The sequence below is a fragment of the Aotus nancymaae genome, unplaced genomic scaffold (assembly GCF_030222135.1).
Source record: "Aotus nancymaae isolate 86718 unplaced genomic scaffold, 86718_ANA_hifiasm-v0.15.2.pri h1tg000007l, whole genome shotgun sequence".
In the NCBI taxonomy this organism is placed as follows: Eukaryota; Metazoa; Chordata; class Mammalia; order Primates; family Aotidae; genus Aotus; species Aotus nancymaae.
This window is the reverse complement of record NW_026988418.1, coordinates 30,305,193-30,329,914: the sequence shown is the minus strand read 5'-3', so window position 1 is coordinate 30,329,914 and position 24,722 is coordinate 30,305,193. Positions and strand designations below refer to the sequence as shown.

At 36.5% G+C, this 24,722-nt stretch overlaps 2 protein-coding genes and 1 non-coding gene across 9 annotated transcripts in view; 2 read left to right on the top strand and 1 right to left on the bottom strand.

Annotated features, from left to right (window-relative positions):
- IL23R (interleukin 23 receptor) overlaps positions 1-24,722 on the bottom strand; it is a 195,734-nt gene that overhangs the window by 135,980 nt on the left and 35,032 nt on the right. The window lies entirely within an intron of this gene.
- CUNH1orf141 (chromosome unknown C1orf141 homolog) overlaps positions 1-24,722 on the top strand; it is a 53,494-nt gene that overhangs the window by 22,957 nt on the left and 5,815 nt on the right. For 2 of the 3 annotated variants that reach the window (XR_010341207.1, XM_064372492.1), the window contains exon 4: positions 3,472-3,584. Coding sequence is in view for 2 of the 3 variants with exons in the window: in XM_064372492.1 (XP_064228562.1) it covers positions 3,472-3,584 (113 nt within the window). In the remaining variant the exon portion in view is untranslated. Of the gene's footprint in view, positions 1-3,471; positions 3,585-7,315; positions 7,384-19,122; positions 19,268-24,722 lie in introns of all 3 variants that reach the window. The other variant, XM_012442477.2, reaches the window with a different exon arrangement.
- On the top strand, positions 19,721-19,857 carry LOC135273512 (small nucleolar RNA SNORA31). Its single transcript, XR_010341302.1, has one exon. It is a non-coding gene; the product is annotated as a small nucleolar RNA SNORA31 (small nucleolar RNA).

Here is a 24,722-nt window from a genome sequence, read left to right as displayed (position 1 = left end):
ATATAAGTTTAATACCGGCGTTTGATGCTAGCTGGCTGTTTTGCCCATTAGTTGATGTAAATTTTTTATTGTATTAAAGTTCTTTGCTTTTTGATATGTTTTTGGAAAGGCTGATATTGGTTGTTCCTTTATATGTATAGTGCTTCTTTCAGAAGCTCTTGTAAAGCAGGCCTGGTGGTGGTGAACTCTCTAAGTACTTGTTTGTTCGCAAAAGATTTAATTTTTCCTTCGCTCATAAAGCTTAGTTTGGCTGGATAGGAAATTCTGGGTTGAAAGTTCTTTTCTTTAAGGATGTTAAATATTGGTCCCCACTCTTTTCTGGCTTGTAGGGTTTCTGCTGAGAGATCTGCTGTAAGTCTGATAGGTTTCCCTTTGTGGGTAACCTGACCTTTCTCTCTGGCTGCCCTTAGTATTTTCTCCTTCATTTCAACCCTAATAAATCTGGCGATTATGTGCCTTGGGGTTGGTCTTCTTGAAGAATATCTTTGTGGTGTTCTCTGTATTACCTGGAGTTGAATATTACCCTGCCTTGCCAGGTTGGGAAAATTTTCCTGAATGATATCCTGAAGAGTATTTTCCAACTTGGATTCATTCTCTTCATCACATTCAGGTACACCTATCAAACGTAAATTAGGTCTTTTCACATAGTCCCATATTTCCTGGAGACTTTGCTCATTCCTTTTCATCCTTTTTTCTGCATTCTTGTCTTCTCGTTTCATTTCACTGAGCTGGTCCTCGACTTCTGATATCCTTCCTTCTGCTTGATCAATTCGACTGTTTAAACTTGTGCATGCTTTGCGAAGTTCTCGTGTTGTGTTTTTCAGCTCCATCAATTCACTTATATTCTTCTCTAAATTGTCCATTCTCGTTAACATTTCGTCAAACCTTTTTTCAAGGTTCTTAGTTTCTTTGCATTGGGTTAGAACAAGTTCTTTTAATTCACAGAAGTTTCTTATCACCCACGTTTTGAAACCTGCTTCTGTTATTGGAACACACGTGTAATCTATTAAGCCTTGTTCCGTTACTGATGAGGAATTGCAATCCCCTGTAGAGGGAGAGGCATTCTGATTTTGAGTATTCTCTACCTTTTTACGCTGGTTTCTTCCCTTCATTATATATTTGTCCGTCTGTCGTCTTTATAATTACCGACTTTCTAACTGGGTCTCTGACGTCCAACTTGTTGATTCCCAGCGCCGATATCTGAGCAATCCACTGAGCCGGCCAAAACAGTGGTGTTAAGATTGATGGTGCTTTTCTGTCCGGGAATCTCCGGACTCTGCACCAAGAACTGGCGTGCTAAGGCACCAGCAAAACCGCCACGCCGGCCACAAGAGTCGCCCTGGCGACCCGTGGAGCTCCTCCACTGGGAATCTCCTGGTCCGTGAGCAACTAATATTCGTCTGAAAGTGTGGCGTCCTCTCGTTCTTTGCGCTTTCACTGGGAGGTACGTGCCCGAGCTGCTAATCATCAGCCATCTTGGATCTTTTTTTTTTTTTTTTTTTTTTTTTTTTTGAGATGGAGTTTCACTCTGTTGCCCAGGCTGGAGTGCATAGCAGTGGTCTCAGCTCACTGCAACGTTTACCTCCCAGGTTCAAGCAATTATCCTGCCTCAGCCTCCTGAGTAGCTGGGGCACACGCCACCACACCCGGCTAATTTTTGTATTTTTCATAGAGACGGGGTTTCACCCTGTTGGCCAGGCTGGTCTCGAACTCCTGACCTCAGGTGATCCACCTGTCATAGCCTCTCAAAGTGCTGGGATGAGCCACCATGCCTGGCCTATTAGGCATTCATTGAATATTAAACAGGTACTATGTACCACTCATTGCTATAGGTGCTAAAATACCACAGTGAATAAAACACATAAAGAGTCTTCCCTCAGAGTTTATGTCCTAGGATGAGGTGGGGAGACAGACAATAAACTAAATAAACAAATGAATTTATAATATAAATTCACCAGTGATGAATGCTGTAAAGGAAAATATAGTAAATTAAGGAAATTATGATCAATGGGGATTACTGTTTTAGATGGGGGAAGTGGGGTGGGCTGGAAGGATCTTTCTAAAGAGGTGGAAATGAAATGAAGGAGTAGGCCACGTCAGCCTCTCGTGGGGAGAATACTACAGGCAGAGGAAAGAGCAAATGCCAGGGTCCTTAAGTGGAGCCTGAATTGCTTTCCCTAAACCGAACAGCTAGAAAATGTGCTCAGTTTTCATGTGGAGGTGAGAGGTGAAGCGTTATGCAGAGAGAGGCCTGGAGTGGCATTCAGTGGAAATTCTGCTACCTAGAAATGAGAACTGGGGGGAAAGTTTCTGTCTGTTAGGGAGCATTTTGAATTTTAATCAAGTCTGATAGGAAACAGTTGAAGGAAATGATAGTCACATTTATATTTTACAAGTGCTGCTATGGCTATAATGAGAAGAGAATGTTGAGGACAAGAGTCATAGCAGGGAGAGCAAACAGAAGAAGGCTAGAAACGTATGGAAGCAGTTCAGATGAAAGATAAAGGGGTCTTGGACTTGCATGGGAGCAATGAGAGAAGAGGTGTTTGGATTTGGAATCTATTTCAAAGAAAGACACAGTGATATTTACTGATAGGTTGGGAGTGGAAAAAGAGAGAAAGAGAAATCAAAGATATCTGCAAATTTTTTGGCCTAAGCCTTTGGTTGAATATCAATGGGGAAACCTAGGTGAGGAGACGATCAGGAAGGGGGTGAAATCAAGAATTTGGCTTTGAATATGTTTAGTTTGAGATACTTACAATTCAGCTAAGTGCAGGAGTCATGTGGGCAGTTGGATATATAAATCTGAAGTTCAGAGAAGAGGTTAGAGTCTGGACTATAAACCTGGGACATCGGCCTATAGACAATAGTTACAGTGTGGGACTGGATTATATCAACTAATGTATCAACTATATTATATCAACCAAGGGTGAGTATCTGTGGTCTGAGGACTGAGTCCTGGGTTGCTCTAGCATTTAGAGGTCAGAAAGATAGTTATGTCATATTATTAACTTTCTAACATACCATCACTGGCCAGTTAAGGAATTTAGAGGAACATAATTTGTCTTTACAATAAATAAATGCCATGATCCTTTCTGTTATCTGAACTCCCTAACTCTATGTCCCACAACTTCGATTCAGGTCTGGTAATGTCCCCAATATCTCACTGAAGTAATTTCCAGCATGTTTTTCTGAAAGGGTTAATCAGCTTGTGAATAATAGTTTCTTGGAGTGCCCTCGATCCTATCACAACAGCAGATAGTTTTCTGTCTCCCTCTACTTTAAATTACTAAAACTAATATTTTCAACTCCTGCTCAGTCAGTCCAATGTTTCACACTTTGTACTATGATAGCATTAACATAATATCCAAGTCTGCCTAACTAGGACTTCACCACATTTCTCCAAATTCATTTTTTAGATTTATTTTGTAAATTTTCTCATTACTTTAGATTAATTTTTATTTCTTCCAGGCATGCCTCTTTCAAATGTGAGCCTGAACCTAGAAAGAGTGATTTTGAAAAGTCAAATTTAAGACCATTCTTTGTTCAAACAAATATAAAAAATCAAGAAAGTAAGTCAACAGGTAATGCTTTGTGTAACATATTTGCTTCTTTGATTTGTTAATGGGTGCTTTATTTTTTTATTGATGTATGTCTTAAAAGTTCTTGATAATTTGATGTCTCTGTCAAAAACGTTTCCATGAACTATTTCCATGAAAAAGAATTTACTAAGAAGAAGAGGTGTTAAATATCAGAATGGGCAATTTGTACAATTCACAAAATAGGAATATATTTTTATGTAGATAGGGTTATATTTTTTTTCTTCTAGAAAGAAAATCTCTGAGGTTCCTTTCAGCTCAACACTGAGAATTTCGTTGTTCTTGTTTTTTAAAAGTAAAATATGAACAGCTTGCTTAATAGAAACTTACTTTCAGGTTAGAAATTTTAGAAATCTGTGAGCCAGGAACCAGCATTATCAATTCTCAGAGAATTTGAGTGTTTTGTATTGCTTTTGTTTTCCTCTTTCTCTGGCATTATCTAACAATCATTCAATTGCATAATTCTCATCAACCTTCTTAAATGAGGTTTCTTGACTCCACATCAACCCATACTGCTTAATTTCTCTATTATGCCTCATAACCTAATTTCTCAAAGGATTTATTTATACATCCTGTTATTTTATTTCTCATGGTTCGCTTTCAAAATATCATATTTCCTTATGTGTCTTATTATCTTTGAATATGTGCTGGACACTATTTGGAAAATTATTCACAGAAACAATTTGAGAACTAGGGTGAAGGTACCTTACTCCAGAGAAGATTTTTTAAATTGTTTATGCCGGGTATCTGGAGGCAGTACTTGTCAGAACATATCAAAGCATTCAAGGCTTCACTTTCCCTATAACATCCAGGTGGCAAACTTATCTATTCTGGTTCACCCTAAGGTTGTAACACTTTTGGATCCCAGGTAAAATGAATAGGTGTGGGTTTTTTGTGAGAGAAGGGAAGTGAAGAACATACTAAATATAAAAACCCTGGACCTTCGGTCAGCTTTTTATTTTTTTCTATCTCAACCCATGAACATTCCAAAACTTGATCTTACTTTCACATCACAAATACCCTCAGGGAAAAAGTGGCTTGGCATGGCTTACCTATCTGAGTCCTTATCTTCTCCTAGGTTTAAGCCCAGGCATCTCTTACCATTTTTTAAGTCTATGATGCTCTTTAGACTTTAAAAAATATTCCATCTAGCCTTTTAATATGTTTTTAGCAGGACGGCTGGTACTAATTACCTGGCCCTCCACAATGGTAGCAGAAATCTCTAATCCATTTTCTTTCCTTAAATCATATAGTGATCTTTTAAAAGTAGGCTGATCATCTCCTGATTAAAACCTCTTCAGTGGTTTCTCACTGTACTTAGTATGAAACTTGTACGCTTTACAGATAAATACCTGGCCAGGTGCAGTGGCTCATTCCTGTAATCTCAGCACTTTGGGAGGCTGAGGCAGGTGGATCACTTGAGGTCAGGAGTTTGAGACCAGCCTGACCAACATAGTGAAATCATGTCCATACTAAAAATACAAAATTAGCCAGGTGTGGTGGTACATGCCTGGCATCCCAGCTACTTGGGAGGCTGAGGCAGGAGAATCCTTTTAACCCGGAAGGTGAAGGTTGCCTTGAGTTGAGATTGCACCATTGCACTCTAGCCTGAGCAACAAGAGTGAAACTCCATCTAAAAAAAAAAAAAGAAAAGAAACAAAGACCTGTCTATTGTGACCTTTGCATATGTATTTAACCTCATTCCCTACCTTCCTGGCCTTCATTTAAATTGCATCTTCAGCCAGGCAGGGTGGTTCACACCTGTAATCCTAGACCTTTGAGAGGTCAAGGTAGGCAGATCGCATGAGGTCAGGAGTTCAAGACCAGCCTGGCCAACATGGTGAAACCCCGAATCTTCTAAAAATACAAAGATTAGCCAAGTGTGGTAGCACATGCTTGTAATCCAAGCTACTTGGGGAGGCTGAGGCATGAGAATCACTTGTTGAACCCAGGAGGTGGAGGCTGCAGTGAACCAAGATGGTGCCACTGCACTCCAGCCTGGGTGACAGAGTGAGACTCCATCTCAAAATAAATAAATAAATTTCATCTTCATTAGTCTCTTTTCAGTACAACTGCCAGATTGCCTAAGAGGAATATATGTTTTCCCCTCTGCCTAGACACACTGATACTCTATTCATGAAGCTTAGCGCTCGTTTGCATATTTTGATTAAATGTCATCTGTTCAGAGAGACCTCCTCGGACTATTCTATCAAAAATATACCCTTTTATGGTTCTCCCTCACCAAAATGTGTTTATTTCTGTTACAGAATGTATTTCAATTATTCACCCCTTGGTTTTTTTGGTAGTTCTCTTTTTCCAACAGGGTCTCACTCTTTTGCCCAGTCTGAAGTACAGTGGTATGATCATGCTCACTGTAGCTTCGACCTCCCTGGGCTCAGTAATCTTCCCACCTCAGCCTCCTGAGTAGCTGACACTACAGGCACACCACCACACTCAGCTAATTTTTGTACTTTTTTTTAGAGACAGGGTTTCACCATGTTGCCCAGGCTAGTCTTGAACTCCTGGGCTCAAGTGATCCACCTGCCCTGGCCTCCCAAAATGCTGGGGTTATAGGCATAAGACACAGCACTTGGTCAACCTCTTGTTTGTTTTCATTTGTTTGTTTGTTTGTTTATTTTCCATATTACCCACTAAAATGTATGCATCACTGGGCAGGAGTCACAATTCCAGAGTCCATCAGTGCCTGGCATATAGTAGCTGAACAACAAATAACTATTGATTGAATGACTACCAGACTTCATATTAAAGTTGTTATATCTATTATCTCATTTAACTCTGACAGTATTTCTTTTTTTTTTTTTTTTTTTTTTTTGAGACGGAGTTTCGCTCTTGTTACCCAGACTGGAGTGCAATGGCGCGATCTCGGCTCACCGCAACCTCCGCCTCCTGGGTTCAGGCAATTCTCCTGCCTCAGCCTCCTGAGTAGCTGGGATTACAGGCACGCGCCACCATGCCCAGCTAATTTTTTTTGTATTTTTAGTAGAGACGGGGTTTCACCATGTTGACCAGGATGGTCTCATCTCTTGACCTCGTGATCCACCCGCCTCGGCCTCCCAAAGTGCTGGGATTACAGGCGTGAGCCACCGCGCCCGGCCCCTGACAGTATTTCTGTAAGTGCTATTGTTTCCAATTAACAAATGAGGAAAGTAAGACTCATAGAGTTTAAGTAAGTTTCCTACGGCTAGGGCTATATAACTCACACAAAAAAGTGCAGTTTGGACCCAAGTTATCTAAGTTCAAAGTTTGTATGCCTGACCCCTGCACCATACTTACTTTAAGAATATCCATTGGATGATAATTCAGATTAATAAAACTCATAACTGAGGATGAGAGAAATGCAGGTAGAAGGGACTATTTCTATGTCTCTTTTCAAAGGAATTAGCCAAAATATTTTTTGAATAACACATGTGATTCTATTTTATTTAGAAATCTATCATTTTCCAAGACAATATAGCTTTATTGTATAATAGTAAATAATTGAAAGTTATAGTCTGTTAATAGAAATTCACTTTTAGGGCAAATTATTCTAAAATAGACTTAGCTCTAACCATGTACAAGCAATGCATATGTAAGCAAATAAAAGTATTCATTTATATTTCTTAAAAGTTCACTGCAGTGGAGAAAATGGTTGACTGGGTTCAGTTAGAATTAACTTAATAGCATGGAAATACTTAGGTTTGAATTTCTTTCTTTAGAGCCAGTAGAAGAAAATCTAAAATCAAGATCTATTAGACCCTATCTTTATCTTAAGGATATAACTGAGGTAGGTATAATTTTTATACTTTATAATTACTTAATAGAAATTCACATTAGCCCTAACAATTTTATATCTGCTTCTACAATTCCCAAATTCAAGTGAATTTTAGGATTCAAAATGATAAAATGTTAAAGTGATTTCATCTCTGATATTATATAAAACTTTGTGTATGAAGATGGTAGAGAAGATAATATATTCTTTCTTGAAGATTTTCAATACAGTAGAAATCATTGAACATAAGGACTAGCACTTACAAAGTCTGTTAAGACAAGCATCATTAAAAAATACATGTATAACTTAAACATTCAAATTTATTATATAAAAATATATAGCCATTTGGAACCAATACTACTGACTCTTGATAATCACTTGAGCAGAAGTTCATAGTCATGCTGAAAAGTGACTAGTCTCTCTCTTTTTTTTTTTTCTTTTTAAACTTTCCTAATCACGCTGATGATTTCTGAAGTGACTAGTCTTGAGTGTGCCTTCAGTAGTTTTTATCCAGGGAACTATAGAGATAAATTAATCCAGAGAATCAGCAAGGGAAAGTCACTTTAGAGAGTCTCTTAGGTATTAATTTTTGTATTAGAAATCTGAATTAGTGCTAATATAAAGAAACATGAACAAATACAGACTAAAGGCCATAATTAATAACTTAAATATTTGTTGTGTATTCCTGCATTTTATAATTTAAAAAATATTAACAGGATTGTCAGTTTTATCTTCATCTAGGTGGTTTATTTAGTTTCATGTTTTATTTAGGTTCATGGTTAATAAAAGTCTCCCAAGATATATATTACATCATAACATCATAATCAGGCTACTCATTAATAATACATTTTTTAGCATCTTATGTAAAAATTGTAAAATTTTAGTTTTTTAAAAATAAAAATATCCATGTGATTTTTAAAAGCAAATAGGACAGAGACACTAATAAGAACACACAACTGTTTCATTCTCTGCTTCTTCTAATTTCCTATTTTCAGAAGCAACCAAGTTTAACCTTTATGGGTTTCAGTACCTTATAAGATTAACTCCATATTTCTAGAGAATGAGTTTCTACTGCTGATTTTAATTTATCAACTTTAAACATTATCTACTGAAAATCAATGAGAATGATTGTTTATACCACTCTGCATAGTGCCTCTTCCCACTTTCCTCTTCTGGATCTTTGATAGTTACTTTTTTTTCCCTTCTATTATTAATTTTTGCAACTTGAAATAATATATCTAAATTTTTCCCATTACCTTTAATCACTAACTCCTCATTCCCCTTTATGTAAGATGTAGATCTTAGCAGTTTTATCCTGTCTTCCAACTATCTTCCACACTTCTTCCCTAGGTCAAGTGTATATTTACTTTTACATTTTTTAGGTCAACTATTATATTCAGCTTTGAACTCCGATTAAGCCCATATGTTTTGTTTGTAGGTTAATTCTAAAACTCAAAATGCTATTAACAGTATTAATAGCATTTATATTATTATATTATAAATAATCATTTCATTATACAGTAATGTCTCTGTAATAATCATTACAGAACAAAGTAATATGCTTGGATTACTTTTCTACTCAGTGGATACAATCAATGGACTCTTTTCCTCTATCAGTTACTAAAAAAATGCCATGTTGGCTGGGAGTGGTAGCTCATGCCTATAATCCCAGCACTGTGGGAGGCCAAGGTGGGTGGCTCATGAGGTCAGGAGATTCAGACTATCCTGGCTAACATGGTGAAACCCCATGTCTGCTAAAAATACAAAAAATTAGCCAAGGGTGGTGACACATGCCTGTAATTTCAGCTACTCGGGAGGCTGAGGCAGGAGAATCACTTGAACCAGGGAGGCAGAGGTTGCAGTGAGCCATGATCGCACCACTGCACTCCAGCCTGGGCGACAGAGCAAGACTCCATCTCAAAAAAAGAAAATGCCATGTTTTAGTTTCCCTAATATTTAGACCTTAACGTCTAGTATACTGTTATGTTTTTTCTTGGAATTTCTAATGGTCTTTCTTTTTTTCTTGTGGGAAATGATGATAATAATAGCAAACATATAAGTGCATATGTATGTCAAGCACTATTCAAAAAAAAATTACATCCTCAATAACCCAATGACTTAAGTACTACTATCCCTGAGAAGAAAAGAGGCACAAGGAAGATAAGCAACTTGCCTAAGATCAAATAGTATATGACAGAATCAGGAAGAACCCAGCAGTTTGATTCATGCTCATTATCACTAAGATCTACAGCCTCCAAAGGAGAAGCATGTAATTTTCTTATCATATGTGAAAATGATCAAGTTTTTTATTCATTCTCTTTATTATGTGGAATCCATTCCAATCTTCTTGCAGGAATTGTTTGTGAAGCCCAGTGACTTTTTGTTCTAAATTTGACCTGTTACTTATGAGCTTACTTTTAGGTTGTCATTCCATTCTTTCCTAATTTATCCATTGCCTCTAGATTTTCTAGTTTGTGTGCACAAAGGTGTTCATAGTAGTCTTGAATAATCTTTCATATTTCTGTGATATCAGTTTTAATATCTGTTTTATTTCTTATTAAGTGTATTTGGATATTCTCTCTTCTTTTCTTAGATAATCTCACTAACAGTCTATCAATTTTGTTTATCTTTTAAAAGAACCAGATTTTAATTTCATTTATCTTTTGTATTTTTTTTTTTGTTTCAATTTCGTTTAGTTTTGCTCTGAACTTTGCTATTTCTTTTCTTCTGCTGGTTTTGGATTTGGTTCATTCTTGTTTCTCTAGTTCCTTGAGATGTGACCTTAGGTTTTTTATTTATGCTCTTTCAGATTTTTGGATATAGGCACTTAATGCTATGAACTTTCCTCTTAGCATTGTTTTTGCTGTATCCTGGAAGTTTTGATAAGCTGTGTCACTATTATCATTCAGTTTGAAGGATTTATTTTCATCTTGATTTCATTGTTGACCCAAGGATCATTCAAGAGCAGATTATTTAATTTCTATGTCTTTGTATGGTTTTGAGGGTTCCTTTTGAAGTTAATTTCCAGTTTATTCCACTTTGGCCTGAGAGGATACTTGATATAATTTCAATTTTCTTAAATTTACTGAGACTTGTTTTGTGGCCTATCGTATGGTTTATCATGAAGAATATTCCATGTGCTGATGAAAAGCATGTATATTTTGCATTTGTTGGGCAGAATGTTCTGTAAATATCTGTTAAGTCCATTTGTTCTAGGGTATAGTTTGAAGTACATTGTTTCTTTGTTGACTTTCTGTCTTGATGACCTGTCTATTGGTGTCAGTGGAGTATTGAAGTACCCCACTATTATTATTTTGCTATCTCATTTCTTAAGTCTAGTAGGAATTGTTTTATAAATTTGGCAACTTCAGTGTTAAGTGCATATATATTTAGGATTGTGATATCTTCCTGCTGGACTAATCCTTTTATCATTATATAATGTCCCTCATTGTCTTTGTTAACTGTTGTTGCTTTAAAGTCTGATGGACGAATGGCTACTCCTGCTTGCTTTTGGTGTCCATTTTCATGGAATATCTTTTTCTATCCCCTTACCTGAAGTTTATGTGAGCCTTTATGCATTATATGAGTCTCTTGAAGATGGCAGATACTTGGTTGGTGGATTTTTATCCAATCAGCCATTCTGTATCTTTTACATGGAGCATTTAGGTCATTTATATTCACAGTTAGTATTGAGATGTGAGGTAATGTTCAATTTATCATGCTAGTTGCTGCCTAAATAACTTGTTTTTAAAAATTGTGTTTTTTTTTAAATTGTGTTATTCTTTTATAGGCTCTTTGAGATTTATGCTATAAGGAGGTTATATTTTGGTGTATTTTGAGGTTTTGTTTAAAGATTTAGAAATTATTTTAGCATTTCTTGTAGTGCTGCCTTGGTAGTTTCAAATTCTTTCAGCATTTGTTTGTCTGAAAAAGACTTTATCTCTCCCTCATTTATGAAACTTAGTTTTGCTAGATACAAAATTCTTGGCTGGCAATTATTTTGTTTTAGGAGACTAAAGATAGAACCCCAATCCCTTCTGGCTTGTAAGATTTCTGCTGAGAAATGTGCTGTTAATCTGATAGGTTATCTTACAGCTCTTAAGATTCTTTTCTTTGCCTTGACTTTAGATAACCAGATGACTGTGTGCCTAGGCAATGATCTTTTTGTGATGAATTTCCCAGGTGTTCTTTGAACTTCTTGTATTTGGATATCTAGGTCTCTAGCAAGGCCAGGGAAGTTTTCTTCAATTATTCCCTCAAATAAGTTTTCCAAGCTCTTAGATTTCTCTTGTTTTTCAGGAACATCAATTATTCTTATGTTTGGCCATTTAACATAATCCAAATTTTTTTGAGGCTTTGTTCATTTTTAAAATTACTTTGTCTTTGTCTGATTGGGTTAATTAAAAAGTTCTGAAGTTCTTCTAGTCTATTGTTGAAACTTCCCAGTGCATTTTTGATTTCTCTAAGTATGTCTTTCATTTCCACAAGTTATGATTGTTTTTCTTTATAGTATCTATTTATCTGGAGAATTTTTCATCCGTATCCTGTTTTTCTTTTTTAAATTTCTTTAAGTTGAGTTTCACCTTTCTTTGGTATCTCCTTAAGTAGCTTAATAATCAGCCTTCTGAATTCTTTATCTGGCAATTCAGAGATTTCTTCTTGGTTTGGATCCATTGCTGGGGAGCTAGTATGGTCTTTTGGGGATATAATAGACCTTGTTTTGTCATATTATCAGAATGACTTTTCTGATTCCTTCTCATTTGGGTAGATTATTTCAGGGGAAAAATGTGGAACTCAAGCACTGATACTCAGATTCTTTTGTCCTATGGGGTAATCCCTTGGTGTGGTGGTCTCCTCCTTCCCCTAGGGATGGAGCTTCCTGAGAGGCAGACTGCAGTGATTGTTATTGCTCTTCTTGGACTAGACACTCAGCAGGGCTTCTAGGCTCTAGGCTGGTGCTGGGGAATATCTCCAAAGAGACCTCTATGATGTGATCTATCTTTAGGTCTTCTAGCCATGGATACCAGCACTTGTTCTGGTAGAGGTGGCAGGGGAGTGAAGTAGACTCTGTGAGAATCCTTGGTTGTAGATATGTTTCCTGTGGTGGCTTTCTCAAATGCTGGTTATACTAGCAGTGGAGTTGTCTTGTGGAAAGACTCAGAACCTCTGGTGAGCCAGGATGTTGCAGACAGTGGTATTAGCTATCATTTTTATCTTTCCTGGGAGCAGGGTTGTTCTGTCATGAGTTGCTGTAATGACCTGAGTTGGTTGGCCTTCAGCCAGGAGGTGCTGCTTTCAAGAGAGCACCAGCTGAGGTAGTCGTAGAGTAATATAAATTTGTCCTAAGCTAGCCAGGGTAAGTGTTCCGGTTTCTCAAGCAACGGGCAGGGCTATAAAGCTCCCAAGAGTTATGTCTCTTGTGTTTGTCTACAAGGGCAGGTAGAGAAATACGATCAAGTGGGGTCAGGGTTATGGAGATCTGAGCTCAGACTCTCCTTGGGCAGGGCTTGCTACGGCCACAATGGGAGATGGGAGATGATTCTCAGGCCAGTGGGGTTATGTTTCAGAGGAGATTATAGATGCCTCTGCTGTGCCATTTAGTTTACCAGGGAAGTGGGGGATAGCTGGTAGTGAAAGGCTTCACCCAGCTCCCATGCAGTTGGTGAGGCAGGTCTTGCTCCTGCAGTGCCCCCCTGGTAGTGCCAAGTTTAGTCCAGGCAGCCTGCACATGGAACTCAGACCTTGCCCAAGGCTGTAAGCTTCCCTGTGAAAAAAGCAAGCTTGGCTTTCAGGCCTTGCCCTTCTCCATCTGCCTACAATGTCAGCAGCAACTCCTATGTTCATATTTGCAGCAATTCCTGTTCATCCCCTGGATTCTGCTCAAAAAAGTTCATGAACAGTTGAAATTTTTACAAAATTCACTTGGAGGGTTCTTTCACCATGTGACTTCCTTAATTCCACTGGCTGCCTTCCCCAAGGGCCCCTGTGACATATAGTCAGGGATGGCTTGTATTTATTAGTTGCTCCACTGCTGTAAAGCTTCAATTATCTGTCTTTCAGAGCTGTTGAAATCTCTCTCAGGCACTGATCTCTCTTCCCATCATTTTCTCACAAACACATATGCACACATTCCTGTTCTCTTTTCTTTACAAGTTGATTATTGTTGGTATTGCCTTGTCATAATCGTAAAGAGATCTTAGTAGGGCATGGCTATAAATAGTGTGACCCATCATATTGACTCAGAAGGACCTCCCCATTTAAAACTTACACCTCTTCTAGTTTCCCTAATCTACACTCATACTGACTCCTGAAAGGCATTGCTCCTTCAATAATTTCTTGTTTGACTTGTGCTGAAATATTTTAGACAGATATAACGTGTTTCCACATCTTCAGTATAAGAAATGGTGAGACTGAACCAAAGCAGTAGAAATGGAAATATAGTGGAGGACACTGATTAGGGAGAAATTAAGTAGTCAGGCTTGATGGAGTTTGCAAGTGATTGTAGTTAGTGCTTAGAATAATAATCCCCAATTTCTTGTTTGCAAAATGGAGTAAATGTGCCATTTGCTGAAATTCCATTAAATTTGATGTGTTGTATTTTCTCTATCATTCAGTTTGAAAATTTTTCTAATTTCTCATATGTTTTTTTTGAGATATAGATTCTTCAGAAGTATGTTATTGAATTTCAAAATATTTGGAGTTTTTCCAGCTATCTTACTGTTATTGATATCTAATTTAATTCCATTGTGGTCAAATAATACATTCTGTAGGGTTCCAATCCATCTAAACTTCTATGAGACTTGTTTCAGGGCTCAGGATATGGTCTATCTTATTGAAAGTACCACGTGCGCTTGAAAGAATGTGTATTTAGCAGTTACATGGTGTAGTGTTCTATAAGTATGTAAGTATATTTATAAGTATATATCTCTCTATTATAGACATAAATATGAAAGTATATGTATAAATTAGGTCAAGGCAGTTGTTAGTTTTATTCAGGTCATCTGTGTCTGTACAGACTTTTAAAAATCTAGTTATTCTGTCAATTGCTGAGAGATAATAAAATATTTACGATTATAAAATTTCTCATTTCTCCCTTTGACTCTGTTAACTTTTGCTTCATATATAGAGAGAGAGAGAAAGAGAGAGACAGTTTCACTCTTGTTGCCCAGGCTGGAGTGCAGTGGTGCCATCTCAGCTCACTGTGGCCTCCACCTCCCAATTTCAAGTAATTCTCCTGCTTCAGCCTCCCAATAGCTGGGATTACAGGCACCCACCACCATGCTTGGCTAATTTTTTTTTTTTTGTATTTTTAGTAGAGATGGGTTTTCACCATGTTGGCCAGGTTGGTCTCAAACTCCTGGACTCAGGTCATCTACCTGCCTCAGCCTCCCAAAGTGCTGGGATTATAGGCATGAGCCACCACACCCAGCCTGTTTCATGTATTTTGTAACCCTGTTATTAGGTGCATATGTATTTATGAATTTTATATCTTTTGGATGAATTGATCTTTTTGTTATAGTGAAATGTCTGTCTCTGTCTCTGGTAATACTATTTTTCTTGATGTCTATCTCATCTGATATTTATAGAACCACTGCAGCCTTCTTAGGAATCCTGTTTACATAATATATATTTTTCCATCAGTTTGCTTTCAACTTATATTTATAGTACATTTTTTACACACAGCATATACTTGAATCTTGCTTTTTAAAAAATCTATTCTGACAATTTCTTTTAATTGAAATGTTTATTTCATTAATGTTTAATGTAATTGTTGATATGGGTGAAATTAAGTCCATCATTTGATTCTTTTTTTGTTTGTTTGTCCCTGTGCTTTTTGTTCCTCTGTTCCTCCTTTCCTGCCTTTCTTTGGATTATTTAAATATTTATCAAAATTTTACTTTATGTATCTGTTGGCTTTTAGTTATGTCTCTTTTTATTTGTTTGGGATTTTTTTTTAGTGGTTTCTGTTTAGATCAAAGTATCCATCATCAACTTTTCACAGTCTACTTAGAGTAAAATTCTACTACTTCACATAAAGATGTAGAAATCTTTAAATTGCATAGTTCCATTTACTTCCCCACCCTTTGTACTATAGTTTTTGTATGTTATACTATAAACCCTACAGGACAGTATTATAATTTTTTCTTTCAGCAATTTGATGTGTTTTGAAGAAAGTAAAGGGGATAAGAGTCTTCCTCATAGACTCTTATTTTTTATAAAACAAAACAAAAAACATGTGTCAGACTTTTCATTCTTGTCCTACAGGTTCATGAATCTCTATTTTTTCATATTAAGTAATTTCTACTGATCTATCTTTAAGTTCTCAGATTCTTCCCTAATATATTTTCATTTTGTTTTAAGCTCAACCAGTTAATTTTAAACTTCAGATGTTACATGTTTTAATTCTATAATTAATAGTTTCTGTTTCTCTGATGATTCCTTTTGTTTTTCCTTTACTTTGAATATATTTTACTTTTTCCATGAACCATAGTTTTTTGTTGCTGTTGTTTGTTTTGTTTTGTTTTGTTTGAGTCCAAGTCTTGCTCTGTCACCCAGTCTGGAGTGCAGTGGCCCAATCTCAGCTCACTGCAACCTCTATCGCCCAGGTTCAAGCAATTCTCCTGCCTCAGCCTCCTGAGTAGCTAGGAATACAGATGTGTGCCACCACTAGCAGCCAATTTTTTTTTGTATTTTTAGAAGAGACAGGGTTTCAGCATATTGGCCAGGCTGGTCTAAAACTCCTGACCTCAAGTGATCCATCTGCCTTGGCCTCCCAGAGTGCTGGAATTACAGGCATGAGCCACTGTGCCCAACCCATCAAGCATAGTAATAAAAGCTGCTATAAAATCTATTAATACCAGTGTCTGGGCCATTTCAGGCACGGTCTTGTTGGTTTATCTTTTATGTTAACACCAGGTCTCAGTTTCTTGGTTCTTTTAGATCAAGTTGGATTGATCTTGGACATTGTGACTACTGTATTGTGAAGACTCTGCACTCTCTTGTTGTCCTACAAAAATTACTGTTTTTGTTCTAGCAGTCAATTATCTTGATTGTACTCAAAATATATAATGACTTGTGAGCAGCAGCTCAAATTTTAATTCAGTTGTTTTATCCTTAACTGGCTGCTTGCAGGAGTTTGTAAACATGCATGGTTTAGGGGTTAACCAGAGACTTGAACAGGAAGTCTCTTACATATAGGAGTCTCTCATGCAGGAAATGGAGCTGCCATCTTTGGCTCTCTTCTTTCTAGCATTCCTTTCTCCCTTTCTAGCAGCTTTGTTTGCCCTAACTTTGTTTCTGATTCTTCTGGCTAGAAGTAACATGGGTTTTCTAGCAGAATTTTAGGTGCTCCATGCAGTGCCAACTTCAGTCTGCCTTCAAGCTAAAAGCTATACAAATAGCAACTCCACCCCATGCAAGTCAGTTATACCAAGTATCAATACTTTTTCTTTGCCATCTGCTTTTGTTCATTCTCCAGGATCTTGAAGTCATTTGTGTGTGTGGGGTGTGTGTGTGTGTGTGTGTGTGTGTGTGTGTATTTTGTATAGAGCATTTTGTCTAGAGTCTATGGTTTTTATCTGTGGGAGGGTAGGTCTGATAAAGGCTTGCTCAGCTATGTTGAATCAGAATTCCCCAGTCTTTACTACTTTTATTATCTTTTCCTATTGCATTACTGGGCACTCCCTAAAAATTTATAAATAATAGTGGTGATAGATGTTACTTGTGCCATGTCATAGACTAATATATTACCATTAATGATAACATTGGCTGTTAGTTTTACACAGATAGAATTTTTGAAATTATGTTAAAATATTCTTTTTTTTTTTTTTTTGAGATAGAGTCTCGCTCAGTCACTCAGGCTGGAGTGCAGTGGCATGATCCCAGTGCACTGCAACTTCTGCCTCCAAGATTCCAGTAATTCTCCTGCCTCAGCATCCCAAGTAGCTGGTATTATAGGCACATGCCACCACGCCTGGCTAATTTTTTGTATTTTTAGTAGAGATGAGGTTTCACCATCTTGGCCAGGCTGGTCTTGAACTCTTGACCTCAGATGATCCACCTGCCTTGGCCTCCCAAAGTGCTGGGATTACAGACATGAGCCACCTCATCTGGCCAATATTCTTTATCATATTAAGAAAGTATTATCTCTATGTAGTTATATTATAGTTCCTTATCAATAATAGTTGTTAAATTTATCAGATTTATCAGTATTACAGCCATAAAAATAATTGCATCATTTTTCTCCTTTTTCACCTACGGGTAATGAATTATGATAAAATATAGAAACCCTTAATTTCTTGATTTCATTCGGCTGTTGTAAACTTCTACTATTAAAGTATTGATTAGTGTTTTATTTTAGATTTGTGAAAAATCCTGAAGTCGTAGGTAAGATTAGTTTATAGGCCTCTTTATTTTTCCAGACTTTGGTTTTTAAGACTATGCCAGCCTATAAAAAGAACTGAAAAGTTGTTTATTTTTTAATTAAATTGATACTATATTACATGAGAATAATTTGTTCCATGAAAGCTTAAAATAGCTTATCTGAAAATCTATTTGGGGCTAGTTAGCCTTTTGAACTATATTTTAAAGGTAGTTATTTGAAACTTCTTTACATTTCTTTTAAGGATTATTGATATGCTCCAATTTTCTATTCCTCATGACAATTTTGGCAATTTTTCTTTAGGATAAAGTTGCTTTGTCTTTCAAGACATCTGTGTCCTATCCCTCTCATAACTCTTCTTTTTACCTATTTGAACTTACCTTTTAATCCCAACAAATAATAAATCCTTTCCTGCTATAAATACGCTGTTTTTCTGCCTGTCTTATGAACATTCCAGGTTTATGCTGTTAACCTTGCCGGAAATGCCCTCATCTTTTAAATCTTAGCATTTTCTCCCTCCTCTATGAAATCTTTCCTATTTTAGTCTTTATTGACATTGCTCCCTTTTTAAGCCCTTCCTCATTTATAGAGTGTATTGATTGGGTTGCTTTTTAGTATTATTACTCCATGTTATTTATTACTGTTTGGTGTATGCAAATCCTATGTATCCCATCAAAATGTGAGGTCTTGTGGCCTAGACTTTCTCATATACCTTATTTTTATTTCATATTATTCAGAACTAAATATATTCTGTGCCTAGTGTGAAAAAAATATGGGTTCTAAACAGTTATTTGTGTGGTTTGTTAATAGAGAATCACAAAGTATGCAGTTTATATTAACATGTGCATATGTGTATTTTGGATGCCTAGATATGTATATTTTTATCAGGACCCCATCTGATACTGTAGCCTAGGAAAAGCTACATCATTGTTTTTCAGTTTCTTCTTCTCTACTTAGACCTGATCTGCTGTACCTACTCTATGTTAGAGAGAGTAATGGTTTGTTAAAACAGAGAAGGCTTTATTTCTCAGTATTTGAACTTTACACTTTCCCTGAACTTGGAGAAATAAATTTTAAGTGAATATTAATTTTTATAGACAAAGAAAATGGAAGTTAGTAAAAAGTATGAGCATAGGCAGATCTTTTAACTTCTGAAGGTTTGTTTTCTTACTGACAAAGTGTTACTGATAATGCCCATCTCATAGTAGGTTTTTTTCAGGATTAAGTAATATTTGAAACTATTTAAAGAACCAGACAGCTGTTAGTTATAATTCAATATTGCAAATGTGAATACCCAAGAATAAATTATTTATTAATATACACATGGAAAGAAATAGTTTCTAAGATAATTTTCCACCTTTCCTAATGTTTAGATGGAAAATGCAGGGCCTTCGAATGTTCTATATTCACAGCATAGACAAGCATGTAGAAGATCACTGGGTTCTACAGACTTTTCTCCCACATTCAACATTCAGTCTAATGCTCATGAAAAGGAAAAAGACTCTACTTTATTTACAGGTATACAAATTGCATGTTTACATTGGAATAACTAAAAGTTAATTGCATCTAAACTTAGGATGTAAGCATTAAGAAAATCTTTAACCAAGGAATATTAGTCTTTGATTATACTACCATAACGATCTTTCCATCCTTCTTTTCTTACTCTTAAACCTATCCACACCACACTGATTCTAGTCATACTTAATGGGATGTTTTGTTTAGTTAGCCAAACTACTGTGTGATTTGATGCATTGTGTGTTGTCTGTGCTTAAAACGTATGTTTTCACCTGATAGATTCCTGTTCATCTTTAATAGTTAAGAGATGTTAGCCTGAGGCAAAAGAAGATCTAATAGCTTGTAGCTTAAACAGGAAAGGTATTTATTATCTAAAAAAACAAGAGATCCATCAGAAAGGCATTTGCAGGGTTGGCTCATTCAGGTGCTTTATAATGTCATCAGATATTCAGTTTCATGCATCTATTTGACAGACCTGGAGTAGTTACTATCTGCTACTAAGGTTTCCACTACAGATGCAAGGAAAAAAATATACTCTTGTGCTTTCTATCTGTCTGATTATGGCCGCTGAGACTGAATAGAGGAATACAGTGGGGGGAAAATATCCAGTTCCTCTGTCTTTCCTCAATAATCTTAGCAGGTAGCTTGTCCTCCTATCCTTGCTGTACAACATGATGACTACTATTCAAGATAGCTTGTGTGTCTAGAAATGCTTTCTATGCCTTTGTAAGAGTGAAAAAAAAAAGTTTTCCCAAAGCCGACTCCCCCTTATGTCTCTTTGGCTCAAAGAGCCTCATGCATTCACATCCAAACCAATAAATCATCATTGGCTTAGATCACTTTTTCTAACTTTTAATATGGCCACAGTAAGAAATACTTTTTATATTATACACACACACACACACACACACACACACACACACGGAGCAGAAGATTCAACTTCCTAGAGTCCTAATTATCTCTTTCTCTCTGTTAGTTAAATTTGATTATAGTATTTTTGTATTTTGCACAGTTATTACTAAGGATTCAGATAATATATTCTGTTATACTCTATTATATTTCATTTTTTAATGCTGTTCAGGATACACTAAATTGATTTCACAAGATATGAATGGTTTGTAGCTCACATTTTGAAAAACATAGCTTAGATTATTCAAGATTTACTCCTTTGAGCTGGGAAAGACCCCAGCCTTCTTTGAAGGACATGGTTGCTTGGAAGGAGATAAGATTGGAGTGCTTTTAGTAAAGAAGGGTAAAAAAAGACTGTGAAGTAGGCAACTCTCTGTTTATCACATTATCCTTTAAGGTGCCACTCAGATGTCACATATTCTCTGAAGTGTTCCCTGAGAGCAGTGACAGGATGCTGTATTCGTTCAGCAAAGCAATCTCCCTTTAGAAAAGTTCTTGAGTCTCTCTAAAGCAGCATTTTATACTTTTTATCAAAGTCCCAAAGTGAGACTTCTGGGAAAGTTGTCAACATAAATACAAATTCATCCTGGCCAAAATGAATAACCAAAAAAAGAAAACAGAGAAGAAAAAGTTATTAAATTGAAAGTAGAATATTTTATCCCTAACTCAAAGAAAATCTGCCACATATTATAATACGAAGCAGTTTGAAAGAATCTTCCAGAAGTCAGTGCACAATTCCATTTCTTAGGAGAAAGAATTAACCACTGAAAGAGCCAATAGAGAATATTCTGAAAAAAATCCCCTATTATAACCACCTACTCCAACACACACACACACACACACACACACACACACACACACACTCTCTCTCTCTCTCTCTCTCTCTCTGAACTTAAAAGGAGTTTGTTATCAATGATAGGTCACAGAAAGATGTGAAATCCTCCCCCTTGGGATTCCTTTCCTCATTGTAAGTCAGCAGCATTCCAAGTCTGTGTAAGCAATATTTGGAAAGAAACGTAATGGCCATAACTTGTCACTTTTTTCTCTGGCTTCCTCGTATTGCTCTAGATGTACTCAGAGTTAGGGTAAAAACCTCCTAACTTGAAGGAGCAGGGACTTGAAAGAAGAGTTGACAACAGAAGAGACAAAATACAATTTTCTAGGAACCATTTTTGGATTGTGACCAATGATAACTGTGTAAAGAAAAAACATGATTTCATCACATAGCTTGTGAGCCATGAGGCCTTTACTTGACTAAATTCCTTCCCAAACTACCAAACTAACTTGCTTACCCCAAGAGAGAGGTAAAAAAATGAAATCCAAGTGGCACCTCACACATAAACAGAGTACCCACCACTACCACCACCACCACCCTGGGGTCATGAAAAGGTTTCACAAAATATACAGTGCCCAGAAACGAATTTTCTCCATGATTTTCCAAGGCCCTAGCTTCCTTAGCAGGCTACTCAGGTAGCTGAGTGCCTGAACTCATAATACAAGGTAACAACATCTGGATTTACATGTTAATTTCTAAGGAGAGAATTTAGCAGTACCCAGGTAATCAGGGAGAACATCAAAATAAATTACACCTATTATTTTTGGACAAATAATAAGCCCAGATTTAAGTGATCTGATTCAAAGTTGGTCAGAAAGAAAAATAAGAACGAAGCGTGGGACCTATGAAAAAATTCTGTAGCAAAGAGAGGTCAATATTTAAAAGATAGCTAGATAGCTGATGGTCACATTTTGGCAGAATTTGTACCCCACAAACCAGGAAAAAACTTAAACAATAATTGTTCTGTATGCTGAAGGAATTAAAGAAAATCAGAATTCTATGAAATAAGATTTGGAAATGTAAAATATAATCATCAAGGATGAAATGATGCTACCAGAACTAAAAAATATTTTTAAAGAAACAAGTAATGCTAATAGGTAACTTAGAATTATATTAAAAGCAGCAAAGAGTAGAATAAACATGGGAGTAAACTGAATCAAAATCTGAAAAGCAGATTTAGGAATAGCACATAGATTGCAGTGTAAGGGGACAAAAATATGACCACATTAGATAAGACAGTATATTGAGGGAAGAAAACAGGTATCCAACGCTCAGATAACCAATGTGTTTGAAGGAAAGAAGAGGACAAATCAAATGAATTGACTAAAAGGGGCAAGGGGCAGGGGAAAACTACATGAGAATAATGGAAATACTTTATATCTTGATTTTACTTACATGAGTGCATATATTTATCAACATTTATCAAACTGCATTACATTAAAATATGTGTATTTTGTTGTATGTAAATTATACCTCGGTAAAGCAAAGTTAAAGAAAAAACAAAAGGCTGACACTACAGAAGTCTAAAACACCAAAAGTACAAAGCTTATACAAGTGCAGCAAATATTAATAATATTTCATTTAAAATACAAAATATTAGTTTTTAAAGACAATGCTAATTAAATACATAGCAGTTTATCAAATTCTGTGCTCATCACTGACTCCTGTATCCTGCCATTTATGGTTTATTTTTTATTTTTTTTGAGATGGAGTTTCACTCGTGTTGCCCAGGCTGGAGTGCAATGGCACCATCTCGGCTCACTGCAACCTTTACCTCCCAGGTTCAAGCGATTCTCCTGCCTCAGCCTCCCAAGTAGCTGGGATTACAGGTGTGCATCACCATTCCTGGCTAATTTTGTATTTTTAGTAGAGATGGGGTTTCACCATATTGGTCAGGCTGGTCTCGAAATCCTGTCCTCAGGTGATCCACCTGCCTTGGCCTCCTGAAGTGCTGGGATTACAAGCATGAGTCACCACACCTGGTCCCATCTGTGTTCTCTTACATTTTTCCTGAAAAGCATGTGTTAGTCATTCTTTCAGTGGTGACCTGTTGGCTGTTAACTCTTTTGATCCTTGTATATCTGAAGTGCCTTTATTTTGCTGTCACTCTTGAATGACAGTGGTGTTGATGTAAATTTTTACACTATGTATATTATTTTTTCTTAGCACTTTAACGATAACTTTATTATTGTCCAGAATCATTCATAGATTAGAATTCTGTTCATGGTCCAATTGTCATTCCTTTATGACAAACTGTTTTTAACTTTCTTGTAGTTTCAGGATTTTTCTCTTTATTTTTTATGATCCTCATTTTTAGTACAAAGTGTCTGAATATAGATGTATTCTATCTGTCATCTTCAACTCTTGAAATACTTGTCTGTCAGTTAGAATTATTGGTTATTATCTCTTCAAATATACATTCTTCACCATTTCCTCTATTTTCTTCTTCCAGAGCTATTAGATAAATGTCAAAGACTTGCAGTCTGTTTTTCATAATTTTGAACTGTTCTTTCAGGTTTTTTATTTATCTCTCTTTGCATTCTTGGTGAATTTCTTAACATTTTCTTTCAGTTCATTAATTCTACCTTTGGCCATGTAATCTAGATTTATATTTCTTACTTCCAAGATTTCCAGTTTTTTTAATTTTGACCTCTTTTTATTTTTATTTCAGTCTGTTTTTATTGAGTACTAGCTTATTCTCTAATATGAATATTTTTATTTATACCTTTGAAATGTCTAAACATATTTTAACAAATCTAAGATGTCATTAGTTGATACTGTTAATTAAACTATGACATATGCTAATGTACATCTTAAAATTGAGGTGTATATCTTAAGATGCCAAAGGTTTTCAGGTTATTTTCAGATTCTTCTATTTAACTGTACTGCTGAACTTACCTTCTTGTAGATTTTGTTGGCTTCCTTTCTTAGAATTATATCTTTCATATTATTATTATTATTATTGTTTTGAGACTGAGTCTCACCCTGTCACCCTGGCTAGAGTGCAGTGGCATGATCCTGGCTCACTGCAACCTCCACCTCCTGGGTTCAAGTGATTCTTCTGCCTTAGCCTCCCGAGTAGCTGGGATTACAGGTGTTCACCATCATGCTCAGCTGATTTCTGTATTTTTAGTAGAGATGGGGTTTCACCATGTTGGCCAGGTTGGTCTCAAACTCCTGACCTCAAGTGATTCACCAACCTCAGCCTCTCAAAGTGCTGGGATTACAGGTGTGAGCCATTGCTCTCAGCAATATTTTTCACGTTTTAGAATTCTAGATGGTTCTCTCTCCCTTATTCACCACTTACTATACGTCACTCTTCCCTTTCCGGAAGTTTTGTAGTTGCCATTACTCAGACCTCATGACCCTCAGGCCAGACCAGATTTTAGAGTTGTGGATGGGATTCCTCTGCCAGGGTGATAATCGGGGATATGGCAGATTCAGTCATGCATCTCTGGTGTGGTTCCAGGTAAGCCAGTTGGCATTGGAGAGGAGTGATTTTAATTCTCCTTCACAAGCCAGGGATCCTCAACCCAGCACCTTGTTTCAGTCAATGGGCCTATTTTTCTCTTACCTTTCTCATTCCTGCAAATGGGAAAAAGTTGGATCTCCCTCTCAATAGAAACTGAAGCCAACCATTTCCCACCACTTACACTGCTACCATCCTTATCGAATCCACCAACATGTTTACCTAGATAACAGCAACAGCCTCCT